Genomic DNA, 24,481 nt, shown 5'->3' on the forward strand with positions numbered 1-24,481 from the left:
GTTTCAGACACTGAGATTCACCCTATAGCTGTCAGCGATCATGCTCCTGTATCTTTAACACTAATGCACAAGAATAATACTATGCCAAGTAAAAACTGGAGATTTAATACATCACTGCTTAAAGATGAAGACTTTATTAAATATTTTAAAAAAGAGTGGACTTCATATTTAGACTTTAATGACACTCCCGGAACATCAGCTTCTGTTTTATGGGAAGCAGGGAAAGCTGTGATGAGAGGTAAAATAATTTCTTTCTCATCACATAAAAAGAAAAAAGAAAACAAAAATATTCAGGAATTAGAAAAAAACATCAAATCACTAGAAGAAGCCTACGTGTCCCACCAAGATCAGGAAACATTGAACAAAATACGCAAAACAAAACTAGAATTAAATGAGATAATTGATAGAAAAACAAAATTCTTAGTACAAAGACTACGCTTACAAAATTATGAACATAGTAATAAATCCGGTCAATTTCTAGCAAACCAGCTAAAAATAAATAAAGAAAAAACAACTATATGTGCTGTTCAAGATTCATCTGGGAACACAATATATGAACCGAAACAAATAAACAACATTTTCAGGGATTTCTATAAAACGTTGTATTCACCACAAATAAACCCATCTAAAAAGGAAATTGATCAATTTTTAGACAACATAACTCTCCCAAAATTATTAGACTCTCAAGCAATGGCACTGGATTCACCACTGACATCAGGTGAACTCCAGGAAGCCCTGATAAGTATGTCCAATAATAAGGCTCCAGGTCCAGACGGCTTTCCTGCAGAATTCTACAAAGAATTCTGGACGATTCTAGCACCAGTTTTTTACAGAACGTTGTTAGAAATCAAAGAAAAGGGCAGACTTCCATCAAATATGAATTCCGCAAACATTAATCTCCTGCTAAAACCAGGCAAAGACCCTGTATATCCCTCAAGCTATCGTCCAATATCCCTTATTAATGTAGACCTCAAAATAATCTGCAAAGCTCTCTCGAAGAGACTAGAGAAAATAACCCCCCTCTTAATTCATCCTGACCAAACTGGTTTCATAAAAGGTAGGCACTCATCAACAAATACAGGTAGATTACTTAATTTGATAGACTACTCATACAGTAAAAACCTTGAAACTACAATATTTTCCTTAGATGCAGAAAAAGCGTTTGACAGAGTTAACTGGAAATTTCTATTTGCAACTTTACACAAATTTGGTTTTGGATCTTCTTTCATCAACTGGTTAAAAATATTATATAATTCCCCAACAGCTTGTGTCAGAACAAATGACCAGACATCCTCCAGCTTATGTCTCCTGAGGGGCACCAGGCAGGGATGCCCACTCTCCCCTTCACTGTTTGCAATTTTTATCGAACCACTAGCAGCAGCAATTAGACAGAATTCAGCAATTAAGGGCATAAAATGCAAGAACGTGGAACATAAAATCAGCCTTTATGCTGATGATGTGTTACTCTTTCTCCAAAATTCACAAACCAATATCTCTGGGGTGATTGAATTGATAAACTCTTTTGCAAGAATATCAGATTACTCAATTAACTGGTCAAAATCTACAGTCCTTCCTATTAATTGCTGCTTCCATAATTCCTCTTCTACTCCACTGCAATCGGGAAATATAAAATATTTAGGTATTAATATTTCTCCCAAGCTTGCAGATCTAACTAAATTAAACCATACCCCACTTTTAAAGAAAGTAGAAGGTGATCTGGCTAGATGGAAATGTCTACCCATATCACTCATAGGAAGGGTTGCTGCTATAAAAATGATGGTATTACCAAAAATAAATTATTTATTCTCAATGATCCCAACTAAACCGCCGCAAGATTGGTTCAGATCTCTAGATTCATATATGTCCAAATTCCTTTGGAAAAATAAGCCCCCACGTATAAGCTTAAAAACACTACAAAAGACCAAGGATAAAGGAGGATTAGAACTACCTAACTTTCAGCACTACTTCTTAGCCAACAGGCTTCAGTTTATCTCAGGATGGCTAAAACATACCCTTTTAGATGAACCTTGGCTAGATGTAGAACAAGCACTTTGCAATAATCTAGAGATTTCAGATCTACCATTTATCAGCTCAAACATCCAACGACATGAATGCTTCAAAAGCATCAACATCAGCTCTTCTCTGACAGCATGGTGGGAGTTTCTGAAGTTGACAGAGTCTTCATTAATCCCATGCAAACGTACACCTATCTGGAACAACCCTGACATATTACAAAACAATAATATGATAAACTTTTCAGATTGGAATGGTAAAGGAATCAAATATGTAGAACATATACTAGAAGGAACAGAATTTATTTCATTTGACAGACTAGTTACACAATATGGGATCAACAAGAAAAGATTTTTAGAATATCAACAAATTAAATCCATAATAAAAAAGAAATTTAAACCGGGTCAAGTTGAACTACAAACACCACCAAGTGTGGTTCAATTTTTTACTCTTAAAACCCCCAAATTACTATCCAAAATATACAGAATGCTTTCTAAAACAGATGAATCAATATCACTTCCTATTGCAAAATGGGAAGCGGATTTATCAGTTAACTTAGACCAAAACTTCTGGTCTCAGATTTGCTTAAAAACCTTTCATCTAATCAGAAATCCCAGTCTTCAATTAATTCAATACAAAATACTACATAGAGTGCACTATACAGGTCATCGGATGTTCAAGATGGGCTTTGCATCTACCAACAACTGCTCACACTGCCAAACCAATTCACCGGACAATTATATCCATGCTCTTTGGTTCTGTCCACCAGTTCAGAAGTTTTGGCGCGAGATATGTGAAGACTTATCAAAGTGTCTGAAATGTAACATTCCAACTTCCCCCTTGGTGTGTTTGTTGGGCAGCTTAGATAATGTCACTTCAGAAAAGAATATAGCCCATATGGTTTTCACTGCCCTATGCATAGCCAAGAAAACAGTCCTCATGAACTGGAAAAATAAAAACAATCTTAATTCTAACCAATATAGAAATTATCTATTAGATTACATTAGTCTTGATACAGCCTCTGCCACCACATCAGATCAATCGCTCTGGGCTCCTCTGATCAGCTCCATCACCTAGTGGGGGTGGGGGGTCATATTTTGGTCTCGCCTTCACTGTTGTGATTGGTGTGGGGGTAGGGTCGGGCTTGGGGCATCGGGGGGTTCCCCGGGAGCATCTTCCTTGGGGGGCTCAACCCGGGGTAGCGGTCATGGCCAATTAGGGGCTCTGTTGGCTCTTAGGTGACGGTTTCCTCGTGGCTACGTGCAGCGGGGCTAGGGGAGGGTCTGTGCTGACGGACGGGGGTTACTGACCTGGTAGCCTGGCTGCCCCTGGGTGGGTCCGGGACGGGCGTGAGGTTCTGGGGGCGCTCCGGCTCTGGCCTGGGGCCCTGGCCGGGCCTCGGGGGCCTGGGTCCTGGTTGGTGTGTTGCCGGGGTTGTGGGCCGGTGGGTATATGGGGGCCCACCACTGGCGCAGGGTGCCGCCGGTGCGCCGAGCCACCTGGGGGGCTCTTCAACTGGTGGGGGGGGGGGTTGTCACATCTTGCAGGAGCTTTCCTCTCTCAGGAACTCTCTCTGCAAGAGGGGGAGATACAGGAGAGGTGGAGGAAGATCTCAGCTTGGGCGTCTATTGTCTTATGTAGTCTGGAAGATGAGTGGACGATGGGGTGGGTGCAGTTTTCTCTGTGGTGGGGTTGGGTGGACTGCCCCGGGCTCTGTGGGGCCGGGCGGCGCCGCTGCACTGGGCCCCGGTTCGGATGGGCCTGGGCCCCCCTTCCCTGGCGGGTCGCGGAGTATGGGGGTGCCTACTGGGGTCAGCGGGGGAGCTGGCCCCAGGGAGGGGTCACTTGCCCCTCCCTTCCTTCCCTCCCCATCTCCAGCTGCCTCCCTCTTCCCGCTCCACCACAACCACCCACACATGCAGGGCCTTGGAGTAGGGGTGTGTCACCAGGGTGCAGAGGAGGTAACCCCCCCCCCCCTCTGTCCCCTTCTGGCTGCCTCTGCCTCAATTTTATCCCGCAACTTAGACATTCACATTACTCACACTCTCATTACACATACATATAAGATCTTGGGGGTGGGCACGCTACACGGAATCCCAATTACCATCAGGGTGCACACCTCACCCCTGGCGTCGTTGCCCACCTCTCAATTTTAAATACACGTAGACATTGAGGGCTAGCAGGAGGGACTATGCGCTTACCTGCTGCTCTCTGGCAGGTAGCTCCATGCCCTCCTGGGTTTTAAATGCACCTTAGAACACACATACATCAACACTACAATGAGCGGGTGGAGGGAGGTTAGGAGTCTTCTCTCACCCTCATTCTCTGCGGTCTGCTGGAGCAGGGGGGCTAGGAGGAGGAGTTGGCCGTCCGACTGGGGTCCGGAATGTGGGGCCTCCCTGCTGCTGCGGAGTCGGGGCGGTCTGCTTCTCCCCACCGCAGGGAAAAGGGTAACACAACCTGGGTCTGGGTGCAGTTCCCCCCTCCAGGGGCAAGGGTACCTAGACCCGGTTCATAGAGTACGCTTGGGGAGTGTGATTGTGTGTACAGCGTCTCTTTATGTCTGTCTCCACGTTGGTTGAGTGTGGAGTAAGTGCATATGAGAGCATGAGGGTGGGAATGGATGTTTGTATCTGTGTGTGCCTGTATGTCTGTGTCCATATGTCAGGTTGGGTATCAGACGCCACCTCTCTGAGGACAGCTCAGGCCCTCCAAGGTTTGGAGGCCTATCTCCCCCCACCACTTCCTCTGCCGGGGGCGGACTCCCTCAGACATCGGTGCGTTGGTGGTTCTTTGTGTCCGGGGGTGGGCGTCCGGGTACACACCGGCTCACTCCTTGGCGGCTGCTTATCGGGGCCTGGAGCCTGGGGCTCGCTTGGGCCACTTCGGAGGTGGGGTGCCCCCGGCCTCTCGGCCTGGGGCTCGGTCACTCAGGCACAGCTGGCTGCCGGCGGAGCTCACGGGCACGTCACTGCAACCCCCCCTGGCTTCTGCTCCGTGGCTGCTGGGTGACCCCTCATCTGGGACTCTCCTCAGCTCTTTCTGGGACAGTGGCACGGCTGCCCCTCTGTTGGTCTTCCTTGGTCTCTTGTGTTCTGGGGGCCTCTGGATGTCTGGAGTTTTGATCTCCTCCATACCTGCTTCATGCCCTGGAGGACGGGGCAGTGGCCCCCCACACCCTCTAGCAGATCATTACATGAGGGAACCTTTTAAGAAAACAAGCGCGTCCATGCTCACAGGTGTACACACGGGTGATCACACACACAAACTACACCCTTTTTGGCTCCTACCTCAATGCACACTGTGCTGTCGATCTTACGTGCTGCACAATAATGTTTAATATTTAGTATTTACTGTCATATTCCCATAGATCATTGTGATGTTGTCTATTGTATTACTCTCGTTTTCTTCTGCTTGTTTTCTTTTTTCTTTCTCAACAGGTGATCCAGGTGATCGATATATGTATTTTTTTTTTTTTTTTCTGCTTATTCTGTTGGTTTTTGTTTTTTGCCCTTCTCCCCCGTCCCTCTTCTCAACTGTTTTTCTTTCCCTCTTTCTTTCTCCCTTTTCTTTCCCCCAGTCAAGTCTGTCCCGTATTCAGCAAGTGAAAATAAAATAAAGAATAAAAGGTGAATCAAATGGACCATTACGGCAAAGCTGGGATGGTCAATTTGGTAAAGAAAATCCGTTGGGCATCTTTCTTCGCCTTTAGACAATAATTCTGATGGCAAAAGAGCCAAACGGGACAGGCAAAAAAGAAAAAAAAAAAAAAAAACAAAAAAAAAAAAAAACTGCAGGAGAGGTGGAAGGTAAAGTCCAAATTGGTCCCTATGTGCCAGGAACTGTCACTGCAAAACTCATTCCCTGGGGAATACTGTGCAATTGAAATATTATATAAATGTGGAAAAATATCAATTACTTACTCACTACTTAGAATTATGTAATGTTAATTTTATGTTTCTCTTGTTATAAAATACACTGAAAGTATTGACTTCTTAAAAATGCAGTGGTTCATTTGTTTCATCTAACCTGTGAAAACTCGTTTTTTTGTGGAGCTGATAAACAGATCAAAGAGTAGAAAAAATTTGTAAAATCAAGTTGTAACAGTATACAAACGAGTTAGTAAAAACCTGGCATATCATAATGATTCAAATAACCTCAGTTATCGTGAGTTGTCTTGACAATGGGTAGTCAGAGAAAAATAGAAAGATTTTACTTATACCTGAAGGATGGCTCAGTAAAAAAGTGGTGAAATCTCTAAACAACATTGACTGTTGCATTAAATAACCAGCTTCTGAGATCAAGAACTATAATAATGGTGCCCTCTGGTGGACATGTCCCCAACTGCTTCACAAGTTGAAGAAGGACTCTGAAATTGTGTCAGTTCATATCTGAGAGGTCACCAAGTGTTTATTTATGTATTTATTTAAATCAGAGAATATGTCACTGTTTTTGATGCAGCTGTGATGGCATCAGCCACACATGGGTAAATCAGGCCATTTCTTCACTTTATTAGTTTGTTTTGCAGTTTTCTTCATTAATATAATTCATTAATCATTTGGTTAAACCTAACACTGATATTATGAGGCACGTGCGTAATAGCATTGTGTGTTTTTTCTAAAAATATTTTCTGTTATATTAATTATGTTTCTCTTTCTTTGAGTTATCTTGTTTTGGTTGGTGGCTGTTTCCTGTCTGGGCAAAAGGCGTGGCTGAGGACTCAAAATGCCTGCTCAGCAGGACCAACCATGTGCTTATCAGGAACAGGGGTGGTTTAGGTTTACTTGTGTTATTTTGTGCTTAGTTAATGTTATTGTGTTTTTGTTTTGTGTGTAAATGGTTAGGCCAAACCACTATAAAAGCTATGTCTTTGTAATTAGGTCAGTTCGTGAGTTAAGGTGTGTCCACTTTGTTAGTTTAAGTTTCTGGAAATTACTTTTTGTAGAGTTATATGAATATGAATATTTCATGCAAGTGTATACAGCACACGTGTGTGTGATGATACAGAAGGTATTTGTATTTTCCTTTAAATCTTTTTCAGGCCAGACACACACAAGTACAAAAAAGATTCAAAGGAAGAGGAAGGAAGTTTAGTTTTAGTTTCAAAGCTGCTTAAAGTGTGAAACCAGTCAACATGAAACAGCAGTCATTCCGTCCCCCTCACCTTCACTCCGACAAAGAGGACTGTTTAGTTTGACCGATGACTTACTTTGTCTCTTTTATGGTTCAAGCTTTTACTTTTAGCTTTAGGCTTAAGGCCTGGACTTAAGCCTAAAGGACACTGATTTTGAGGACACTGAGGTCATATTTATTATTTACAGTACTTCAGATTTTTCAGAGATTAATTAATGAACGCTCAAAAAGAGAGATAATAAAGAAAGATAACAAAGCTGTTTACTAATGAAAGTACTAAGGCTGGAACGATAAGCCACACCCAGCAGGCATATCAAAGGGTCAGGCGTGCATGAGGTTGTAATTTGCTGCAATAAGTTGACAAGTTAAACCACCAGAGGCCAGCAAAAACAACATTAATGTTAACTCTTCAAACCCAGAATACAATTCAATTAGAGAGCTCAAAGAGTAATTATAGATATGTTAAATAAAACAAAAGGCACAAAGTAAAACAAAAAGTCATCTTTCTCTGCATTAAAATATAAATACAATAAAATTTCAACTTAAGAGCAGATTAAAGTCAACATCACTCGAGCTTTTGATCATTAAAGTTTGGACTTTGAATCATCATCATCAGATATGGACAACAGTTTTAACACCTCCTCAGCTTTCTGCTCAACCAATTCAAGCATCTCAAATGAATGTTTAATGCATTTAAACATAACTGCATGCAGCAGAGTTGATACTTATTGATACAAAAATTATCACGATGAAACAAGCAGTGATTTTGGTTTGAAATGTTTTTAATGCCAAGACGTAGCATACAAGCACAAAAACATTAAAGAAGAAGGGGAAGTTTCGTTTTAGTTTCAAAGCTGCTTAATGTCAACGTGAAGTCATTCTGTCCCCCTCACCTTCACTCTGACTGTTTAGTTTGACCGATGACTTACTTTGTCTCTATTATGGTTCAAGCTTTTACTGTTAGCTTTACACTTACAGCCTGGACTACAACAATCATGATGTTGGGAGATGCTGGTTGCCTGTTTATGGGTATCATCTTTTATATCTCAGGTATTAGTGATTATTTATGAGTCCTTATATAATAATTGTAAATAACTTTATCTAATCCTAAGAAGAAATATTTGAAAAAAATTACAGATTGTATAGTTTAAATTTGAGGAATCTGAGTTCATATTAATTCCTAAAGTCAAGTATTTAAGATTGTGACTTTTCTATCATTAATCTTTGAATAAGGAGAGATAATAATAGTAGGATAATGAAGCTGTTTGCTAATCAAAGTTTCTGTTCGTGGTGTTAATGGAGCATGTGGTGGCAAATTTCTTTTCTCATATATTGATCACTTTAGTAATAGTAATATCACTTTCTCACTTAGTTATATGCATGTAGAATAGACACTACAAATGTGTCTTTATGCCCTATCACAAACACAGTGGGGCGATTGTAAGTTCATGTGAGACGTAAAACAGGTAGTGAGACTCTATGTCCTTATCTCAGGGAATAAGGAGGGAGGATTTGGGATGTAAATCTTTAGGCAACGTCTAAGTAGAAAACATGGTCATAATTTTCTCTCTTTCGCTCTCAAAGGGAAGGTTTTCAAAGGATGAGCTGAACTGAAGGTATAGACTCATGTGATGTTTTGGAATTTCTTGTTCTGTTAGTTTGGTCAAGCCATAGAAGACATGAGTGAACCGCACCCATCTTCAGAGACTGCTTAGGTGTTTGACCAGAGTTTCTCAATATAATAATATGTACTTAAACCCACTTCAAATAATGCCTACCGGGTGTTTGCAATTTATTTTAAAACTTCCACGAAATGCACAACTCAGAATTTGTGCTTTCAAAGGTTCATCAGTGGTTCTGCACTGCTCACATCAACATCTGACTTCAAGCAGAAAATGGTTCACAATAGACTGCAAAGGAAATTGTGTTCAGAGTGAGCTCTCTGTGGATGGACAAAATGTACCGTACAAAATGTTTGAAGGGAAAAACCCAACTTTAACCACAAAGTGCCCTTTTGTTGAGGCAGCTTTTTAAAAAAAATATTATTATTTTTTTTTTTTTGTGTGTGTGGGCGTGCGGAGTCCTGTCTGTGCCCCTCAACAATAATATTTAACTATTAATCACAGTTTTGCTAAATAAAAGGATATGGCTTGCGTCAGTCACATGATCGCATTTAACCAATGATCGCTCTTGACGGCAGAACGCGCTGGTTACGAGCCGGGAACGAGCTCACAAAGAGCACGCGCATTTTTTGCGGTCCAGAGCTGTAGGAGAAACACAAGTTAACTCAGAGACACAGACTGATGCGACAAAACCAGTAAGTAGGTGTACAGAGTACACTGTAGTGTATAGCACACAGGAGTATTAGCTTATTATGTACACGTTGGTATGTTGAAACAAACGAGCGTGCTGCGTGTGCAACAGCGTGACAAACATTACCTGTCCTTTTATTAACTGCACAAGTAGTGCTGGTCATAGCTGCTGGCTACCTGTGTAAGGCTGTCATGGGTCTGTAGCTCTGTCACCGTTTTAGGGAACATATTTAGTTTTAAAGTAAGTTTCCGGCTTTTCCTGCCTTTCTGGGGAGATTATATTTCACTAAAAAACGATCTAATATGCATGTCCACATAATTATGCAGTATTATAATTATAATATATTAAAAAACACACGCTGTATTTTAAAGAACATACATTAAGAAGCAGATTATATTCGATTTATATTTTAAATAAGACAAAATTTGGATTTTACAGCAGTAAAATTATTGTATCTCTACAGTTTAAAAATGTAATAAGCTTTGCCCCTGCACAGAGTGGATCGTGAAACAAATGGAATCATCATAAATACATTATTTCATATTTATTACTTCCCCCTCCTCATTGCTTTATTATTGTAGCTCTAGTAATAAATAATAATGTAAGGATTCTGGATCAGCACCGTGATGCCCATAGTATATACAGTATTCTGAAGAAGGTCTAAAATGTCACTGTGTGTGCGTGCATGTGTGTGTTTTATTTAGATGGATTTAAAAAAAATATTACTCATGATATAACAATGTCCAGACATGCCTGGTAAGGACATGAGGAGGAAACAGTAGGAGCTGTGTGAGGCTACTAAAGGCAGTGCTATAACATTTTTCTGTCATCATTTTATTATAGATTAAGTGCAAGAGTTGTTAGGTGTGGATAATTAGATTATAGTTTATTGCAATAGCAAGTTGTGCCTTGTTCTCAGATAGACAGCAAGTGGAGAGTGATATATGAAATGATGGGATGGAAGGAAGAAGAGAAGCAAAGAGTGATTCACAGGCAGAGCCTAAATTATTTCTCACAGTTTTTTTGTTGCCTTATGGTTCCAAGCGCTGTCACCAATCTTTGCATTTTGTTATTATCTCATGACACTTGTTTAATCAGCTACCATCTCTCCTATGGACTTTTTAATGTCTACACTCTCAGATCAACACAGCCCTGCCCTCCAGCACTATCCACAGCAACCCCTCTACAGCAACATTGTACCCATCAGGTAAAACATCGGCTACGTTTGCTTTGCCTTGTTGCCCATATTAGATTCTTGATGAATGTGTGTTGTTGTTATTCAGCCTGGTTCAATGTGCCCCTTTTTAACTTTGAGCACCCGCCCCTTTAAACCTCTCTGCACGGCCCTGCTGCTGCACTAATTTGATACAAGAGGAGGAAGTGATCTGAAGGTGTTGCATGCACACATATTTGCCGTAATTTCCATGTCCATTTGATCATAAGACTTTGTAGTTTTAAGAAGTTGACTTCTGCTTTTAATAGGGGTGCAACGATACTCGTATCGATATCGAACCGTTCGATACAGTGCTTTCGGTTCGGTACGCATATGTATCGAACGATACAACATTTTTAATTTATTTTATCAACTTTCCTTCTGACGATGCTGTCTGTGTTGAGCGCTCAGTGGATCTGCGCTCGACAGTGCAGCCTAGGCGGAGTAGTCAAACACAGATTCACTGAGCGCAGGGCAAGCTAGCTAGACAGAAGTTAAGCTCTTGCAACATGGCAAATTGAACCTCCCCCACCCTCATTCAGATCTGGCGTTTGGAACTATTTTGGTTTTCATGTGAAGTATGACCCTGAAGGTAAGCGTGTCATGGACAAAAGTAAAACAGTATGTTGGATGTGCCAGCAATGCTCAATTGGTGGGAACTAGTGTGTTAGCGCAGTTAGTTCGTTAATGTGTTGACGTCTTCCAGCCCCACTCATGAGGCAATCCGCGGTAGCTCGTTAACGGAGATTTGCCGTGTTGTGACCTTAACGTCATTTCAGATTAACGCTGACAGCACTAGTGGGAACACAACCAATATGACTGCATATTTACTCCGACATCATCCTAGTGCAAAGACAAGTGGAAGCAGACAAAAACAAGCACGCATGCTACAAACTTTACCCGAGTCATTTAGACAGCCGTTAGCACATGATTCTCCTTATGGGGACCTGATATGTTTAATATGCTGCTGAGAATATAGCCCAGAAGAAGCGTATAGTATAGCTTTTATTTTGGAAAGAGACATTTCTCCATAATAAACTCTCTTTTCCAAAGATGAGTGATTCCTCAATCAGATACAGGGCTCGCAAAATCGCTAGCCCGACGTCCTGGGGCTTTTTTCCAGTCGGGCTACCAAAATCTATCTCTGCCCTGCCCGTCGGCCTATCGTAGGAAGGAAAAATATATGTCAATGCTTTTGCATTCTTTCGGAAATGTAGCTGGGTAATTATGTCATTGGCATCGGCCACTGTCAATATGTGATATACTGAAATCACGTTTGAATTTGCGCTTGTTTTTTGCTTTCACTTTGCAATCGCGTGAACTGTGTATAGAAAGCGACAGTACTGATTGGTGAGTGATGATAATTTGCGCACCAATTCCTCTGACATCGTCTTATCAATCGTTAGCTTACTATGCAAACATGACAAGTGAAATCTCCTGCAGCTTAAACATGTGAGAGGTTGATCGCGCAGAGAATCGCTGAGCGTTATGTTAGTGCGTGTGTAAAAGCAGCAGGATATATATTTTAGTTCTGCTGAGCCAAATAAGACAGGTCAGGGTGAAGAAGTGACAAAACGGAAAGGTTATGACAAATCAGACTATAAGGCAAAAAGAAAGTGCAGCTTTATGGTTTCATGGACAAAAGAATTTCTGTGGCTGCAATATGACGAGCTAAATAACCAGGGCTGCACATAAGTGGTCCGCAGGTGCGCATTTGCTGTCAAAATAAAAACCCGCACAAGATAAGAAGTTGCAACGCGTGTTTGCGTACATAAGATTTTCAGGAGGAGGACAGACATTTGTTTAGAACTCTTAAAGATGTCGAAGAAGCTCCTTTAAGCAATTACTGTGATGTTCCTCCACCTCCAAAGAAATGTCAGAAGGAGTCCGAACCACAAAAGAAGCACGTATTCTCGGAAAAGTGGTTGCAGGAGGTGAGCTGGCTTCAAACAAATGATGAACGCACAGAGATGTGGTGCAGAATGTGCCGTGAAAATTTAATAAATGACAAATTAATAAAAAGGCATGAACATTTTTTTGTATCGAAAAAATATCGAACCGTGACACCAAAGTATCGAACCGAACCGAACCGTGAATTTTGTTGTATCGTTGCACCCCTAGCTTTTAAGCAATCATTCTTTAATAAGACAGCAGCTGAAGTTTTTGAAAGCTCATTAGTCAACATTCTGATTAGATAGTGAAGTCTGCAACAGCCATGTTCTTCACAGAAGCTGAATGTTTGTTCTGGGTTTTTGTTCTCTGTCTCTCAGGTAGGAAAGATTCTGTTTTACCAGATCCTTTAATTCAATGTCTACTTATATGTATCAGTGTAAATGCTGCAATAGGTAACATTTTACAGTTGTAGATATTTGAGACATGTAGGTATAAAATGAATATTTACCGTTGTTTAGTTTATGCTAAAAGAAGGAATTTTGCTGTATTCCGTAAGATCGTCTTTTCTAGTCTTCCTGTCCTTTCACAGCCACTTGTTTCTAAAAAAGTACACTTTATTATTACATAAGCTGCTAGTTTCTCAGAATTATGTACTAAAAGTGGCCTTGCTTCAGTGCCATGAATCACTGGGTTTAACCCATACTAACTCACTCCCAGCTTGGCTCACATAGCTCCGTAAATGATTATTCTCGAACAACTACAGCACCTAATCAGGATATTTAAGAAAGTAAAAGTGAGATTTTCACATTTATTATCTATTAGTGTGCAGAATTATTATGCAACTAAATGAAAAATGAATATTTCCCCATTTCATTTGTTTATTTTCACCCAATGAAGTGAGAATGACAAAACAAACAACTTTAAAACTTTAAATGTATAAATAAACATTTCTGACGTAAAAAAAAAAAGACATTGACCAAAACAGTGAATTTACTTTCAAGTTGAAGATTGTTGGTTATTTGATTTCTCAATGATCAAATGTTTTCTGCAGCACCACCCGGAACCTCCCAGACAATGTTAGGAGAGCTGCACTTTTTTCCTTTACTGTAAATCTTCCATTTCAGAAGGGCACACAAGTTCTCAACAGGGTTTCGGTCAGAAGAAGAAGTACTATAATTTTCCAGTTAATATGAAATCAATGGAAAATAACATGTTTGATTCTTCTCAAATCTTTGGTGGTCTTTTTTTAAATACATTTCTTGACCCTGTGACTTTTTGCAACAAAACATTTGATGGTTCTCTGATAACGTTGCAATATATTAGCAATTTTCAGAGTGCTGCATGGAAAAATGCATGAAACTTATATTGTCAGAATAACATATGAATGTTATAGAAATTGTGTAAATCTGCACAGATGCTTGCTAATCAAATGTTCTGTTAAAGGTGTTCAGGGACAAACAAAAAGCATCTGTGCCTTGAAAGGTTCATCAGTGAATCTGTCCTGCTCACATCAACATCCAGCTTCAAGCATGAACTGGTACAGTGTACACAGGGGGGGCTTCAAGATTGAGACCTCTGCAGATGGAAAGTACAGCATGTCAGCAGAGAGTAACTTGACTCTGACAGTCAACAATCTAGCAGAGAATGATGCAAACATTTACTGCTGCAGAGAACCTGCTGACAAATCAGACTGCGGCAAAAGGGGAATTTCTCTCAGTGTTGCAGGTACAGTGGTTTTATCAAACGCGTGAAGAACTCATTTATGAATAATCAGTGTATTGATATTATTTCTATTAACGATCCTCTCAGAGCTGCAGGTAAAGGTGATTCCTGCCACAGAGGGACAGACAGTAACATTGATGTGCAGCAGCAGCTGTCCTCTGACTGAAAAGCCTGCAGCCTACATCTGGTACAAGAACAGAGAGTTTCTCTATGAGGACTGGTCTCCCTGGTACCAAGAGCTGCTCAGCAGTGAGGAAGCAGTCACATACTCCTGTGCTGTCAAAGGCTACGAGGATCTCAGAGCCCCTGAAGTCTCTGTGGGTGAGTCATGATGTTCAGTGTGTTACAAAATAAACTATAAATAAACTAAGTCAAATAATTCTGAGTAAACATACTCAATACTTTAATATTTATTTTCACATCCAGATTCCATCACATCAACATGCTTCAATGTGACGTACACTAAAAGCGAAATGTGTCCTTATCAGCAGGGATCAGAACATGAGCCTTGTTCCATCACATTTCCCAGAGGTGAACACACAAACACATCTTCTTACTGATCTCTGAAAAACACTGTTTCTACATTCACTTTTTTAACTCCTCAGCTGTAAAAAGGCTGAAGGGTTAAAAGATGTTATTGGCAGTTGGCATGGACACTGAGATTTGTGAATGCGAGAACGAGTAGGATTTCCAAATTGCTACAAAAGGCACATGTACTAAAAATCTTTGATGATTTTGAATCTCAGTGACACTGACCTCGAGGTCAAGGTCAAAGTTCTAGTTTTCTGAAAATTTTGTGATTGCAATAATTCAGGAATGAATTCAACTAGGACTTTCACATTAACAGCATAGGTACATCTACTAAGAAGCTGAGGGGTAGCACTGGCAGTCACCAGTATTTTTTAAAAATGAAACAATTTCATGTTCCAGGTCATACGTGAATGACATTATGCTTTGGGTGAAAAAAGTAGAATGCCAAGATTATTACTGAAGTGTGTGGATGCAGTCAATGAAAATGTGTTAAACTGAAAAATTCCCTGATGAGGAAAAGACAGAATGAGTACACAGATCGCTCTCGTATAATGAAAAGAGAAGTGAGTTCAAGTACCGTTGTTCTTTGAACTCACCTCTATAAATCTGCTCCCATTCACAAAACCATGTAACTGACACACATAAACTTATTAAATGTGCATAATAACATAGTGACTGACGAAATTGTATTCATCATCTCTTCAGTGGTACATGTTGTAAGGACACCTGGGAACACACAGACCTGTAGCAGCTTGTGTCCTCTGATCGACCCTCAAACTGTCTATGTGTGGTATGAAAATGGAAAACTTTATAGGGAAAATATAAGAAGCATTTCAACTCCAAGTTCTTTGAAAAACAACTTTTACTGTGCAATTAAAGGTCATGAGCATCTTCAATCTGATGACGTCTGTGAGTATAAAAGAAAACTATTAATTCTGTTAATTAATAACAAGCTGTTATCTCAACATGCAGACACCACAGTCAACTTTAAATCTTCCATCTATATTTCAGGTGTTCAGGATAAAAACTGCTGGACAGTGAATTATGTCAGCAGGAGAATCTGTGCTCTGGAAGGATCTTCAGTGAGCATTATCAGTAAATACTCACATCCTGATAACATGAAACCAGACTTTAAATTATGGAATAAAAAATGGAGAACAGGTGATAAGGAACTTGAAAAACCCATTGAGCCTTCAGGTCATATGGAGTATCACGACAAAGTGAAGAACCAACACACCCTGACCATCAAAAACCTGATGAAGAATGACTCAGGAGAATACACATTCATCTTGAAACGAAATGATAAAGAGCTGAAACTGCCTGGAGTCTTTTTGATTGTCACAGGTACAGTCTCCTAACAAGATAACCTAAGATGTTTCATTCATTTAAGAGCCTCAGTGTTTTACACTAAAAAGCCTAAAAAGCCTAATGTAAACCTGAGCAAACAATACTGAATGTAAAAGTGCCATCAGCAAAATTTCACTGATCATCACATTTTAGCTGGTCTAAGAAAAAGTGCTTCTTGGTAAACTGCTGACTGTCCTTTGCTTTCCACTTTGACCTGTATCACATTACCCATCAAAATGCTATCCTATATTAAAAAAAAGGTAATTGGAAAATTTTTTATGAGATTTATAGTTTTTAATAATTTAATAATGTTCCTCTTTCAGAGCTGAGACTGAAGATGGGTCCTTCTGCAATGGTGACAGAGGGTCAGAGAGTCACACTGACCTGCAGTACCAGCTGTCCTCTGACTGACAACACAAACTACATTTGGTACTTGAACAGTCGACCTCTGACCCCGAAAGAGAACCAGAACAAACATCTGATCCTAGACCCAGTCAGCAGGGAGAATATAAGAAATTATTCCTGTGGTGTTAAAACCAACAAGGATAACACCACAGCTCAATGGCTACCAGCAGCTGCAGGAGGTTTTGCAGCTCTCCTGTTAATAATAATAATACTTCTCACTGTGTTCTGCTGCCGGAGGTGAGCATCACTGTGTTCTCGTTTAGATCAATCATGTTCAAACTCTGATTTGAAATCTGTTATTCAGTCATATCCTTTCATGTTTGACACTCAGAAAAAAGACGGCTTCTAGTCATTCTCCAAAGAGAGAAATATCAGACAACAAACAGCAGGTACACAACACAGTGCATCCAACAATCCTGTTTTTCTTTTACTTGATCATTTATCCTTTGTGTGGATAGATTTTTTTGTCTTGTTTATCTCACCAATGTCTTAACCTTCCATATGGTGTAAAATTTGTACCATATGGGAGGTTATGTTTTTTGTCTCCTCAGGTCAACCATAATCCCATATATGAAAATGAAAACTTCTCAGCTCACTACAGTAGAATGCCTGTCAATACACACCAACAAGCTCATCTCTATTCCAATGAAGGTGAACTTGACTCCAATCAAGGTGACCTCTACTGCAATGAAGGCGAAGTCTATCCCAATCAAGCTGAACTCTATTCCAATACAGCTGATTTATACTCTAACATCCAATATTGAGTCACTGCCTTTTACACAGAAAAGAACTCAAAAAAGCACCACAGCTGTTGTGTACAGAGTGTACAACAATCACACTGTTAATGGCATATAGAATACAGTAGAAATGAGTAGAAAAGTAGAAATGCTTGTGGTTTTAAATTTAAAGATGTTTGATCATGAAATGCATGTGTTGTGTACAAAGTATAAGACAATGTAAAAATGTTATTGCTAACTTTGTATAACATGCAAACTGTCCTACTTGTGAGCTTTGTGTTGTTGCTTTCTGCGTGGTTTAGAGCTTTCAAACCAGTTAAAACTTAAAGTCATCATTTCTTCTTTCTGAACCATACATGAACTGATAACGGCTTAACTTAAATCAATAACCTTTAAGAGTATTAATAAATATTTAAAAAAGCGCTGTAGTAGTTTAATTCTTTCAGCTACAACTAGTGTGAAGATTTATCTGAATAATCATTTGTCTCTTATTTCTTCAGGTTTTTCTGTAAGATTTTTGAATGTTTGATGTTTGAATGACCCATTTTCCCTTCTATTATTACCTCTTAAAGAAACTATTTGTTATCAGAATGTTCAAAAACATCACACAGTTAGGTGACAGTGTTGATACAGCCCGTGACTTAGGATGTAATTATTATGTAAAAAAATAGTTATTAGTAGGTGCGATAGAATAAATGAGTAATAATTCAAGATCTCTTAGGAGAGAAGAAAAGTGTCCTGAAATACTGAGTAATTCCGAAAAAAGTTTAGAGAACAGGATTACACATAAATTGTATATTTAAGTTGATAACTATGTTTTTCACGACTTTCATTGGAAATACACGTTTATTTTTACTGAAAAATTCCAAGGTTATATAAGCAATGATGTTATTTCTAATATTTATTAATTACATGTTATTAACCTAAACATTTGGAATCTTTGTCATATGAAAATCCACCATTATAACCGCAAACAAATGGCAGAAAACAAGTGCAAATACGTGTAAAACCAGTTCTGCTTTAAGGTGAGTTTCCTGCAACCAATGATTCCATCTATCCATTCTCTTCTGCTGGAGCCTATCCCAGCTACCACAGGGTAAGAGGCAGGGTACACCCTGGAAAGGGTCTGTCCAGTTTGTCACAGGGCTAACACATAGAGACAGACAACCATTCGCACTCAAATGCACAATTTAGAATTACCAACCCCACTAACTGCATGTCTTTGGAACGTGGGAGGAACAAGGACCCATGCAAACATGGAAAGAACATGCAAACTCCACAGAAAGGCTCCAGCCAGGTGGTGGAATTGAACTCCGGACTTTCTTGCTGTGAGGCAACAGTGCTAACCACTGTGAAAACCTGTCATATAACATTTCATGTTATCTTCTGCTGTGCAGACTTGATAACAGGTAGGCAGACAACAATAGAACATGTTACCAATACCAGCAGGATAACTCAGCAAACATGATTAGATCCCTCAGCATTACTGTATCATGAGATATGATAATATTGTCCTCTAGTGGACGTGTCTCTAACTGCAAAACAGACAAAAAAAAAAAAAAAAAAAAAAAAAACAGGAGAGGAGCCCCCCAGAATTGTCTGGTTTCATATTTTATATTTCATATTATTTTATTTTTTGTCTATCAATCGATATGTCACAACAGTTGAGACAGCAAATAACCACATTCAAACCTTCCTGGCTGATAAACTGATGCATGTGGATGCCTCTCGTGTCCTGGATTGTGGATTACCTGACAGAAAGGCCACAATATTTGCGTCTTCAACACTTTGTGTCTTCCACAGAGATCAGCAACACACTCATGTCAGAAAATAAACTGGACTGCGTTAAAAGCACCACTGCATTCTGCAGGAAGGGCCTGAGTCGGATCTATTTTCTGAAGCAGCTGAGATCTTTTAACATGTATCGGACAACGCTCAGGATTTTCTATGAGTCTGTTGTGGTCAGTGCCATCCTCTTTGCTGTTGCATGATGGGACAGCAGGTTGAGGGTCACAGATGCCAACAGATTACTGTAAAAAAGATGGATGATATAATGAAGCTGTTTTCTAATGAAAGTTTCTGTTAAAAGTGTTATTATTTGGAACTTTGTCCATGTTTATTACGAGCATTAATGCTATAACTGTCACGATCCTGGGTTTTGTACCCAGTGTTTTCTGTTTGCGACTCAGTTTTCTGTTTGATATTTCCTATTTTACTTTTTTGTAGTTTTTAGTTTAAATATTACCTTTGCTTTGGTTAGGTTTTCATTCTGATTTTGTATTCATCGTTTTCTTTGTTATTGTCAGGGGTTGCTGAGTGGATGAGAGAAGGAGGACCCAAACGCTGGACTCACAGGTAGGTAGGTGAAGGTTGGTGTTTTATTATCGATGGAGTGAACAAACAGAACAGAGGAAGGAAATGGCTGGCTGGCTGGACGACTGACTGAAGGACTGACTGGCTGGCTGACTGAACGAAGGCGGAAACGACAACATAACATCAATGACACGACCAGGGCTGAAGGGAAGAGAGGGCTTAAATACATGGCTAACAATGACAACGATTGGAGACAGGTGAGTGAACAGCTGAACATAATGAACTAATGATAAATGGGAAGAGGACTGAACATAATGCACACAGACTAAGGCTAACACAATAAAACAGGAAGTGGAAGAGGCAGTAGATAAACGGTGAACTGAAAATACTGGGTCAACGACCCAGAAACCCTGACAGTTATTCTCAAGTTTTTCTGGTCCTCCTGTGTTGTCTATGCCTCATCTACGTTTCTGTGTCCATGTTTAGTGAGTTTATCTTTGTGTTTACTTTGGCCTGTCAAAATCAGGTGTTAGTCTCAGTCTAAGTGTTGGTTCCCTGTTTTATTTTGATAGTCTTTTGCCCTGTGTGTGTTGTGTTCAGTTTTCCTTTGCTCTTTTTCATTAATTGATTCTGTTCACTTGCACCTTGTTTTCCCCAGCAGTGTCTCTTTCCCCCATAGCCTCATGTCTTTTCAAGTCTAATCAAATGTCCCGTTGTTCATGTTTTCATTTTATATTTTTGTTCCTGAGCTCCAGCAATAAAGCTGTTTGAGTTTAGTTAAGCCTGTCTGCCAAGTCCTGCATTTTGGGTTCTCTCGCTGCTTGGCACACACCCTCACTTGATAGTAACAGTAAAAATATGACAGTAAAACCAAAAGTATTTAAATTCTTAGTAACCAGCAATCATTAACATCAATTGTCCCTGAGTGTAAAATATAGAAAGATTGGTAAAAACTTGGCACATAACATAAATGAGTAATGACATTTACAGTCCTCACTTGTTGAGGGTTAAGCAGAGAACAATAGAAAATGTTACCAACGTGTGCAGAATGGCTCAGAAAAGATGGTCAGATCCCTCAGCATCAAGACTGTTGCATTAAACATGGAGTTGCTGACACAATGAGCAGTAATTATGGTCCCTTCTGGTCTCAAATACTAAACAACAGAACAAGAGAGAAGGTGCTTGTTAGGGAACGGCTGTGTGCAGACAGGAATAGGACCCAAGGTGCAGACACTCGGAGGCAAAACTTAAACTCAAAACCGCTTTAATGTTAAACTCAAATATAACATAACTGGAAATATCAAAAATAAACTTACACTGGAGGACTGGGGAAAACACACAGCTAAATAAACGGTAGATCGCGACAATGACAAACTGAAACACAGGGCTTAAATACATAGAGGGAGCAATCAGGGAATGGACAACAGGAGGGAAACACAACTGGGGCAAATCAGAACTGACGAGACAAGGAAGCGTAAACTGAACACACTGAGATAAGACAGAGACATTCAAAGTAAAACAGGAAACACATAACACAGACTGAACAAAAGACAGACTCACATGCAGGCACTACAACAGAGGGAACAGAGATGTGGGACCAGGGCAGACACAGACAGACTGGACACGGGGATATAGCAGACAGGGGAGACAGCAACCAAGGATTACACAGAAACAAACCATAAGACATGACTCTAACGAAAACCCAAAGACTAGAAATTATAATATAATAAACTCAAAAACCCTGGTTCAACGACACAGGCATCCTAACAGTATCCCCCCCTAAAGGGCTGGCTCCCAGACAGCCCAACCCGAAACACCAAAACAAAAAAACAACCCAACCAGGGCGGGCGGCGGGGGAACAGGACGGAGGGACCGAAACAAAACAAACACACGGAGCCAGTGACAAAAAATACAGGGAGCAAAAGCCCAAAACAACAGCACCGCGGCCCAGCAACAGCCCAAAAGAAAACAGACAAAAAGCCCATGAAAGGCGCAGAGGCCCAGGCAACAGTCTCGAAAAAGTTCAGGAGGCCGGCCCGGAGGCTGACGGCACAACAGTCCAAACCCGGGTAGTTCAGGGGGGCGGCCCGGAGGCTGACGGCACAACAGTCCAAACCCGGGTAGTTCAGGGGGGCGGCCCGGAGGCAGGCGGCCCAAAAGCCAAGAGGACAGTTCAGGGGGCCGGCCGGGCGGGAGGCACCGGTGGCAACGTAGTTCAGGGGGCCGTCCATGATGGCAACGATGTCCAGTCATCGGCCCGGAAAGCGGCCGAACAGGACGTGCAGGACGAGCAGGCCGGACAGGACGTGCAGGACGAGCAGGCCGGACAGGACGTGCAGGCCCAGACGGCATGGGGACCTCAGGCGCAGACGAAGCTAGACAGAGCGAGGCAGGACCAGGCGACGCCGAAGGCGAAGACTCGGAGGCAGGACCAGACGAGGGCGGCGCTGCAGGGAACGGCGTGGGAGCCGCAGGTGGTGGCGCTGCAGGCGACGCAGGTCGCTGGATGGGCCCCTCAGACCCTCCAGTGGGAACAGGAGGCTGGACGGGCCCTTCGGACCCTCCAGCGGGAACAGGCGGCAGAAGCGGTCCCTCGGACCCTCCAGCGGAGGCTGGAGGCTGGACGGGCCCCTCGGACCCTCCAGCGGGAACAGGCGGCTGAAGCGGTCCCTCGGACCCTCCAGCGGAGGCAGGCGGCTGAAGCGGTCCCTCGGACCCTCCAGCGGGAACAGGCGGCTGAAGCGGTCCCTCGGACCCTCCAGCGGGAACAGGCGGCTGAAGCGGTCCCTCGGACCCTCCAGCGGGAACAGGCGGCTGAAGCGGTCCCTCGGACCCTCCAGCGGAGGCAGGCGGCTGAAGCGGTCCCTCGGACCCTCCAGCGGGAACAGGAGGCTGAACGGGCCACTCAGCCCCTCCAGTGGAGACTGAAGACGGCTGGAGCGGTTCTCCAGAACCCCCAGCGGGACCAACAGATGAAGGCCAGATGGGCCCCTCGGACCCTCCAGCAGGACCAGGTTGCAGAACAGATGAAGTGGGTGTAATGTCAGAATGTCCAGAGTCAGAATGCTCAAATGGAGCATACAATAAACAGTCACCGTCTCCCCCGAGAGGAGTTTGCTCAACCGTCCTGGAGTGGCGGCGGCCTGAACGCCGTTTCCTTCGGGATGAGGAAACAGGAACCGGTGGAGAAAAGGAGACCTCCTCCTCATCCTCTGACCACATAGCCGCCAGGAAAAAGGCAGGCGAACGAGGACCCGGCTGGTGTGGGGAGGGAGAAGAAGTCCGTGGCAGTGTTGAGACAGGTGGAGAGTGTGTGTTGTCCTGGGGCAGCGGTTAGGAAGATGTAGTGAGTGAGAGAGCAAGCTCACCAGCCTTGACTTGCTCTCTCCAGGCAGTAATGGTGCCATCCAACTTAGTGTCCTTAGCAAACTGAGAGAGCTGAGGGTTATGACGAATGATGGCATCTACTGCACTTAGCCCAACTGCCATAGTCCGTAAGTCCTGTGACTGGGCAATGCGGTCGAGCAGACTCACCATCCGCATCATCTCGCCGTTGAACTCCGAGGAAAAAGAGTCTGCGGGGTCCATGTTCTGGTCGCGATCTTCTGTTAGGGAACGGCTGTGTGCAGACAGGAATAGGACCCAAGGTGCAGACACTCGGAGGCAAAACTTAAACTCAAAACCGCTTTAATGTTAAACTCAAATATAACATAACTGGAAATATCAAAAATAAACTTACACTGGAGGACTGGGGAAAACACACAGCTAAATAAACGGTAGATCGCGACAATGACAAACTGAAACACAGGGCTTAAATACATAGAGGGAGCAATCAGGGAATGGACAACAGGAGGGAAACACAGCTGGGGCAAATCAGAACTGACGAGACAAGGAAGCGTAAACTGAACACACTGAGATAAGACAGAGACCTTCAAAGTAAAACAGGAAACACATAACACAGACTGAACAAAAGACACAGACTCACATGCAGGCACTACAACAGAGGGAACAGAGATGTGGGACCAGGGCAGACACAGACACAGACTGGACACGGGGATATAGCAGACAGGGGAGACAGCAACCAAGGATTACACAGAAACAAACCATAAGACATGACTCTAACGAAAACCCAAAGACTAGAAATTATAAATAATATAATAAACTCAAAAACCCTGGTTCAACGACCCAGGCATCCTAACAGTGCTAAAGGAATCTGAAATTGTGCTTGTTTTTCAGCATTCAAACAATAAATCACAGAATTTGAGGCAGGAAACAACAAGAGTGAATGTTGAACACAATTTTTATTTAAAAATTTACAGTGTTTATCTCTGTGGTTGAAGACCTGTTGTCACTTCTGAGTGTTGCTCAAATGTGGTAAAAGCTGTCACTTTTAGGCCACACCCAGCACCCATGTGTAACCAGTATCAAAAAAAAGTCTGCATCTCCACAGCAGTTCATGTTGCACAGTGAGCTTGAATCTGGGGTTTCTTGATCACCGCAGACATTTGTATTCATCACAAACCATAAACCACCATAATTAGATATGGACAAAAGCTTTAACACACAACTTTGTTCTCAACAGCTTAAAGCACCCGAGGTGACTATGTATTGCACATTTATTTAAAACACAAGTGCACGCAGCAGAGTCAAAAGACACAAAAGACTGAAAGGAAAAGGAAGGAAGTTTGGTATTAGCTTCAAAGCTGCACAAGATGTGAAACCACTGAATAACAGTCAATCTCCCCCCCCTAACCTTTCACTCTGAAAAGGAGAACAGCTTAGGTGACCGATGACTCACTTTTTTTTTTTATTCAAGCTTTCACTGTCAATGTTAAACGTTAAAGTCTGGACTACAACAATC

The 24,481-nt window shown here is 41.7% G+C and overlaps 1 protein-coding gene across 1 annotated transcript; it reads left to right on the plus strand.

The window, feature by feature from the left end:
- The first annotated feature begins 13,586 nt into the window (after positions 1–13,586).
- Positions 13,587–17,878, plus strand: LOC146517359 (uncharacterized). Its single transcript, XM_085162292.1, has 8 exons — positions 13,587–14,290; positions 14,375–14,608; positions 14,714–14,818; positions 15,524–15,727; positions 15,830–16,162; positions 16,489–16,807; positions 16,902–16,959; positions 17,122–17,878. Exons 1-8 carry the CDS (start codon positions 13,915–13,917, stop codon positions 17,332–17,334), a joined length of 1,842 nt encoding a protein of 613 aa, XP_085018418.1. The 5' UTR covers positions 13,587–13,914; the 3' UTR covers positions 17,335–17,878.
- Positions 17,879–24,481: the final 6,603 nt, after the last annotated feature.

The sequence above is a fragment of the Neolamprologus multifasciatus genome, chromosome 6, assembly GCF_963576455.1.
Source record: "Neolamprologus multifasciatus chromosome 6, fNeoMul1.2, whole genome shotgun sequence".
NCBI lineage: Eukaryota > Metazoa > Chordata > Actinopteri > Cichliformes > Cichlidae > Neolamprologus > Neolamprologus multifasciatus.

Coding starts and splice junctions, on each gene's coding strand:
- LOC146517359 (XM_085162292.1), top strand. CDS start 13,915: ATGCATGAAACTTATATTGTCAGAATAACATATGAATGTTATAGAAAT. Junction 14,609..14,713: donor AGCCCCTGAAGTCTCTGTGG/GTGAGTCATGAT, acceptor TTTCACATCCAG/ATTCCATCACATCAACATGC. Junction 16,163..16,488: donor AGTCTTTTTGATTGTCACAG/GTACAGTCTCCT, acceptor TTCCTCTTTCAG/AGCTGAGACTGAAGATGGGT.